Source organism: Gekko japonicus, unplaced genomic scaffold (genome assembly GCF_001447785.1).
Source record: "Gekko japonicus isolate JY-2015 unplaced genomic scaffold, Gekko_japonicus_V1.1 scaffold691, whole genome shotgun sequence".
Taxonomy (NCBI): Eukaryota; Metazoa; Chordata; class Lepidosauria; order Squamata; family Gekkonidae; genus Gekko; species Gekko japonicus.
In genome coordinates this window covers 245,918-253,635 of record NW_015175990.1, presented here as the reverse complement: position 1 = coordinate 253,635, position 7,718 = coordinate 245,918, and the positions used below count along the sequence as shown (strand labels likewise).

The 7,718-nt window shown below is 41.7% G+C and overlaps 1 protein-coding gene across 1 annotated transcript in view; it reads right to left on the bottom strand.

Moving 5' to 3' along the window:
* Positions 1 to 7,718, bottom strand: part of LOC107123156 (histone-lysine N-methyltransferase 2C-like) — an 82,603-nt gene that overhangs the window by 12,226 nt on the left and 62,659 nt on the right. Inside the window, exon 7 of the mRNA XM_015426343.1 lies at positions 1,211 to 1,373. Coding sequence (XP_015281829.1) covers positions 1,211 to 1,373 — 163 coding nt within the window. The remainder of the gene's footprint in view (positions 1 to 1,210; positions 1,374 to 7,718) is intronic.

The following is a 7,718-nucleotide window of genomic DNA, read 5'->3' as shown; positions in this document are numbered from 1 at the left end:
CCCCCCCCCAGCCTCTGCCTAGGGAAAGCAGCTGTCATCATTCTCCTCTCCCCCTATGAGGTATGTTAAGGTTGAAAGTGTGTGAATGGTCCATAATCCCCCAGGCAGCTTTTAAAACATGATCCTGGGACCTACACACCACCAGACATTCCAACTGCCTTGCGGGGGGGGGGAGTATGAGGTGTGGAATGGAGTGAAGTCCAATCAGCTTCCATATGCAAAAGACCCTGAAGGTTCCATATGCAACTGACATTCCAACTGCCTTGCGGGGAGGGGGGTGAGTTTGAGGTGTGGAATGCAGTGAAGTCCAATCAGCTTCCATATGCAAAAGACCTTGGAACGCTGGGCGGGACTGCACAAAGCAGCCAGTCAACCCAGCCAGTGTCTTCTGAGTGGCAGTTTTTCCGGCCTAACACTAAAGGGGCCAAATTTAGAATGTTCATATAGAATGTTCTTACTCAATTATATATAAGGAGAGATTCTACTGCTGTACGCTATTTGTTCATACATCTTATATGCATATAGACCAACATGTTAGGTCCGTAGTCCAAGCCATACACTCTTCTCTTCCTCCAAAGGCTGTACTCCTTGCTAATGCCTTTCACACTGCAGAAGCCTCCCCACCTGCCCCCCACTTTCTTCAGAGTAAGACTCTTTTCTACTGCTACAGATGGACTAACACGGCTACCCACCGATCTTTCTTCATTTCTGATAGACTGCAGACAAGGATGGGCAGCAACTCAACTATAATATGAGCAGGATTCTCAATGACTCAACTGTAATGCACTAAGGGATTTATGGAGATGGAATAGGCTGTACAGGTGATTGACAGAGATGTGGTTAGCAGAACAGTCACTGGCTGCCATTGCCTTAAATGATCAGACCTTAAAGACCATCAGTGCAGGCAGAAGGTGCTAGCAACTGAGAGAGGGACAAAGTAGGATTAAATTTAGGAGCTTCAGAAGGTACCAAACCAAGGGAAGCAAGGGGTCAAGTGAGGACTGGATTTGGCAAAGAGATAAGACTAACTGAACACAAGAGAGTACTTGAGGGACTCGTTTTAGAGATGGAAAAAGAAAAGGTTGGAGAGAGTAGAAGCTACAGAAGCTAAGAAAGGTCCAAGCACACAAAATGACTTGAAATAAGTAGCCAGTTCTTTGGACGAAAGACCCTGAAACCTCGTTTTCTCAATTTGACTACTGGTACTTACATCTTTGTGGAGCCTGATCAATGTGGTCTGGGCAAAGAAGGGAGAAGTGACTAAAATCCTGAAAAGTGCCTGCTCCAGCAGCACATGGGTAATGGTAGATCTGGGTGCATTTCTCTTCACAGCATTTGATAGTGGCTCCAAGGTGCTTACAATATGCACATTGCTGAAAAATACAACAGGTACTTATTTAGCTTCAACAGAAATAAAACCAACACCAAGTTTTAAGAAATTATAGCACTTCACAAGTCAACCCTAATCTACTATAAAATAGCCATAATAAGCATTTTTAACGTACACTGTCATGCAATTTAATGTCAAATATATCTAAGAGCAAGTCTTTGAACCTTGCTGAGAAACTCCTTTTTTCTTCCTCCATATGAAGTTTCCCCTCTGGTGACCCTCTTGAGACTACTCATAAGCCTTTCTCTAACAATTTCCCATGGCTTTTTAGGTAGGGCAGCTGCATAATCCACTGCTCCATTCTATAAAAGATAAAACCTTATTCTGATAAGTGAGAAATATGTTGCATTCTCACCAAAAGTTTCAAATAGGGGCTGTTTCAATTTTTAAAAATATCAGTGATGAAAAGGCAATCTATTTGTGTGCATGTTGGTTGTTTTCAAGGCTTATTGAGCCATCAGTTCAGCAGTGCTAACCCTTCAACTTTGTACTGTTTCTTCCTGAGGTTATCAACGAAGCGGTTTTGTCATCAATTTTACACAGGGGAATTACATAAATTAGATTTTCAGAATGAGAACTGTCTGACTCTGGAGTAACTTGAGAAACAGTGAAAAAGGCCCACACGTGTTGATTTACAGTACCCACACAGAGAGAGGGGGGAAAGAGGAAAAGAGAAAATGGAATCACTGGCTACATTTAATTGAACCCTCAAGGCACATGATAAAATTATGTTGGTAATTAAAAGCACTTGGCAACTAAGGAAGACACTAATTTTATGACCGATATGGTATACATAGTCTGAACCAAATAAAGCAAGATTTAAGGATATCAACATTTGTTGAATTTATAAAGCTGAGTGATAAAGCAGTGAGAAGTAATAAATTCCCACAGAGAGTTTTTGTAACAGCTGCTAACTAGAAGGCTTATTTCTTTTCCCCACAACAGCAGCCACTCTTTTACGACAACACAAGAAGCTAAAGTAAGTTGTTATTGTAACTCAACCTGACCTTTGACAAAGAAAAGTTCAAACAGTACACGAACAAAATGTTTTTTAAAGCTGTCCTACATACTTTAGTTTGAAGTACGAAAATATTTCATAAGGTTGTTTTCTTTGAAAAGTCAATGCACATTATTCCTTGTACTGACATGAATTTTAAAAGTATTAGCAGATACAAAACAAATGGTACCCAATAGGTGCCTTGATACTGGTTAAAGATGACTCTTCAGAGAACACACTCTTCTTTTGTGGAAGAAAAATTTCCATGATCAAAAAAGCTGCGAGATCAAGCATGTTTCAGTTGTTAATATAAAGCAATATCAATTTTGATAACATTTCTTAATTTGAACAAAATTTTACTTTATTAATATGCACTAGTTAGCAAATTAAGACAATTAACTCCACGGGTTTTTAATTAATTAATTCAAATGATAAATTACATTAAACATGAATCCACACATTACCTAGGTATACAGTAAACAAAACTTGTAAATATTGGTATGGATACCGAGTCCTAGGTTAACTAGCGATATCTACAAATTATTACATCAATGAGCTGTCTGAAGTATTTCTTAATTGTAAATATAAGATATTTATTATTTATTTATACCTTCGGCTTATATACCGCCCTGACCCTGAAGGGTCTCTGGGCGGTTTACATAGTGGTTCTAACCAATCAATTAACCTGACTAGGGCCACATTGTCTACAGGGTGGTGACTGCCTACCAGCACCCCGGGCTAGTTGTCATCCGGCTTCCTTCCGCAGCTTCAGATATTGGCGTCCTGGTGCCCTTTCTGGAGCCGATCTTCCCCGAACAGCTTCTTCCGGCAGGTCTCGTCTTGGCGCGTGGCTCTGTGTTGGCTGCAGTTCCGGCTACTGTCCACAGGTGGCTCTGCCACGCTGCGCCGCACATCACCACGCTCTCCAAGGCTCCACTTTCTCTGGGCTCCGCCTCCGACGTTGCTCCATCGGGTCGCCAGGAACTGCTCTACCGCCATCGTTGCTGCCGCCGAACCCTTTACCTCACAAGGAGGAGGGGTGCCCCCTGCCACCTAGGGCAGGTACCCACTTATCTACTTGCATTTATGATGCTTTCGAACCGCTGGGTGGATGGGAGTTTCTCCTTAAATAGATTTAGTTTCTCCTTATATTTATCAGCTATAATATTGAAGTATGACAAGACAGGAAACTATTTGTCGTAAAATGTGCATTGTTAATTAGGATTTTCCATTCCTCTTACTTACGAAGATATTTTATTTGCTACCACAGTATCACAGATTTTGTTGCACCAAACTATAATGGTTAGACATTTTGTTTCATCTGTGTGCAATATGTACTTTGGTTGCTATCAACAACAGATTAACTCCTTCCTGGTTGGTGGTATTTGGTTATTTTTAATATATCCTAGAATTATTGTCCTTGTCTGTAATGGAATGGAATATCCTGTAAATTTCCCAAAGTGACATTTAACCACAGCCCAAAAGGCCTTTAGTTTTCTACACTGCCACCAGATATGATAGTAAGTACAGTTCTCTCCACATCTTCCCCAGCAAAGTGCTGGTGATGATGTAATCTCAGCAGTGCAAGATACCATCTAGACATAAGTTTATAAAACATTGCTGTTATGTTACGTGTAGAAGTAAATGGTGACTTTGGACAAAGGTAGGACCATATTTTAGGTTCTGTGGTTATCTTGTTCCCAGTTATATGCATAGGAAGGCAGGTTCTGTCATCAGTAGGAACTTAGGTACTTTTAGAGGGTAGAGATCATTTTTGTAAAATATGGGGGGTAGGTGAGTATCTATCTTTTGAAATCAGTTAATTCCCTAATGATTTGTTTCTTAAAATTTGTGCTGTTGAAGAGATGCTGAATTTAAAAATACTATGGAATCCTGAAGTCTGGAGCTTTTCTTGCAGGGCTTGCCATGTTAGTAAAGCTCTATGTTTAGCTATATTACGAATTCTGTTTAACTTGTGTACTTTCCATGATTCATATGATTTTTATATTATATCACGTGGGAAGTTTTGTCGCCTAAAAAGACCTGCATTGGGGAGATGTCAGTTGCTAATTTGGAGCAATCCCAAATTTTAAGCATGTTTTTCAGAAATGCTGGCTCCACAGTGAACTGTAACTAATTTCCTCCATGGTTTTAATTTCAGTTCTTTATTTCATTCTTGGAAATTTAACATATTTTGCTTTGTCCAAGCATTCCATCTTAGTTCTGTCCTTCTGCTCGTCCTCTCTAATCCTTCTTGGTGCCATTCTTCCACGTCAACAAAGCACACATTTTGAGCCACTAATCATTTTTCGGTATGGATTTCACCTTTTTTATTTCTAATGATAAATGAGTCTTGAATAAATATCTAGAAATTCAAAATACAGTCATTTTTGTCCCATACTCAGCAGACAGGGGAAAGAAATGTGTTTAGTAATCTTAAAGACACATTAGTAGACTTTCTGGTGGCTGGTACTATTAGCACTCGAGGGTGAAGGCCTCCTTCCTCCTCTGTTGATAATACTCTAACTGATGACACTTCAATGCAGCCAGTTCTACCAGATAGCGGTTCTACCTACACTGTGTGAAATGAACTTGGATCTACTTAGGCCCAGTCTGCAATGCTCAAAGCTCCAATGGAGCACAATGCATTTGGTATGGTTCTTGTATCTATATATCTAATAGTGAAGGCACATCGGGGGCACCTGGGGGGAGGGAGATTTTCCTGCACACTTGGGGCAGTCCCCAGGTGTGCACAAAAATCTAAAAAATGGAAAAACTATAGCGGGCATACTTAAATTTCCAAAAAAGTAAAAGACCCTTCCCTGCGCATGCGCAGGGAACGCTCTGGGAACTCTGTGGTGGGCTGGTGGTTGGAAGTTGCTCAGGCCTCGTCGCAGGAGCAGGGGGAGGGAGGAGGAGATCGGCGGCGGTGGAGGAAACCGCCAGAGCCAAGGGGCAGGAGAAGATCAGCAGCAGTAGCGGAGGAGGAGACCACTGGAGCTGGGGGGGGAAGGGGAAGAAGGAGATAGGTGGGCCCAGCGGCTGGAAGCCACTTGGGGGGGGTATCGGCAGGCTTGGTAGCTGGCAGCCGCTCAGGCCACACCGCCAGTGTCCGGGGATGGGGGGGGAAGGCTTACGTGCTGCTGCTTCCTCCTCCTGCTCTGCGTGGAGCTTTTCCCCCACCACACACAAGTATTGCGGGTCCCCTTTCTTGTATGATTATGATTTGTACATTTTAACCCGTATTTATATGACTGGACATTTGTCTTTATATTAGGATTAGTTACTCATATGCAGAACCATAGACTGTGGTTTTTAAATGATATTTTAGCACTTTTGAATATATAATTAAATTATGTATGATATTTTGTACATTAGCATTACATGTGTAGCTATATTTTAGTTTATTTTTGTCTCAAACTTTTTGGTCACCTTTCTCATATCAAGTTGTGTTTCTCTCTCTCTCTCTCTCTTTTTGGTCGCACTTGCTCAGCTTGACCACAAACAATTTCTCCCACAGAACTATATTTTATCAAACATTTATTTTAATACTGCAGTCCTATTAGGACCACAGCTAGAAACTCCCAGAAGAAAATTGGGGGAGGGGGGGAGCCATAGTTTTTGCAAATGCTAGAACATCTGCCATGTTACTTCCAGTTTTAACCGGGAATGACATAAGCATGCTGTCCAACCCCAGCATGCATTCCTCCCTCCAAATTTCCTCTCACAGGTGCCTGAGGCGCTAGCAGGCAACAAGATGGGATGCCAGGAGGCCTCCTGCTCCTGGTATCCCTAAATCTTCGGCATAGTTATCTTAAGTCCATTGAAATCAATGGATTCTAACTGGAATAACCCTGCAAAGGATTGAACTATAAATCTACTAAAGAATAGTGGGAACTCCTGGGTTGCATTGTTTAGCTGTATTACTTGGATTCCTTTATCTGATGGCCTGTGTGGCTGGCCCTCTTGGGAAAAAGTCGGGGAAAAGAGATTGAGTTTCTAGACATTCTCAATGACTGTGCTATGGAGCAGATGGTCACGGAACCTACCAGGGGAGAGGTGATCCTGGGTTTGGTCCTAAGTAACGCCCAAGACCTGGTGAGAGATGTAAGAGTGATTGTGCCACTTGGGAACAGTGACCATAATGTTATTGAGTTCAACATTTGTATAAATAGGGAATTGGCCAAAAAGACTGACACAACCACTTTTAACTTTAAAAGGGGTAACTTCTCTGATATGAGGGGACATGTGAGGAAGAAACTGAAATGAAAAGTAGAAAGGGTCAAAACCATTGGGGAAGCTTGGAAACTATTTAAAACTACAATCCTAGAAGCTCAGAAAAAATATAGACCGCAGGTTAGGAAAGGCACAAATAGGTATAGGAAAAAGCCTGCATGGTTAACAAACAAAGTAATGGAAGCTGTAAAAGGTAAAAAGGATTCCTTTAAGCAGTGGAAGGCTAATCTCACTGAGGCTGATTAAAGGGAACACAGGCTGTGGCAAATAAAATGCAAGTCTGTGATCAGGAAGGCAAAAAGAGAATATGAGGAGCATATAACGAAAAATGTAAAGACCAACAATAAAACTTTCTTCAAATACATTAGAAGCAGGAAACCAGCCAGGGAGGCAGTGGGGCCCTTGGATGACCAAGGGGTAAAAGGGGTACTGAAGAATGATAGGGAAATGGCTGAGAAGCTGAATGCATTTTTTGCCTCTATCTTCACTGTGGAAGATGAGAAGTGCTTGCCCACTCCAGAACTGCTGATTTCGGGAGGGGTGTTGAAAGATGTGAGTCAGATTGAGGTGACGGGAGGAGGTCCTACGACTGATAAACAACTTAAAAACTGATAAATCACCAGGCCCGGATGGCATACATCTGAGAGTTCTGAAAGAACTCAAATGTGAACTTGTGGATCTCCGTACAAAAATATGTAATCTTTCCTTAAAATCTGCCTCCATTCCTGAGGACTGGAAGGTGGCAAATGTCACTCCCATCTTTTAAAAGGGTTCCAGAGGAGATCCGGGAAATTACAGGCCAGTCAGTCTGACATCGATACCGGGTAAATTGGTGGAAACCATTATTAAGGAAAGAATTAATAGGCACATAGATGAACAAAAACTATTGAGGCAGACTCAGCATGGATTCTGTAAGGGAAGATCTTGTCTCACTAACCTGTTAGTGTTCTTTGAGGGAGTGAACAAACATGTGGACAAGGGGGATTCAATAGATGTTGTTTACCTTGACTTCCAGAAAGCTTTTGATAAAGTTCCTCATCAAAGGCTCCTAAGTAAGCTCAATAGTCACAGGATAAAAGGACAAATCCTTTTGTG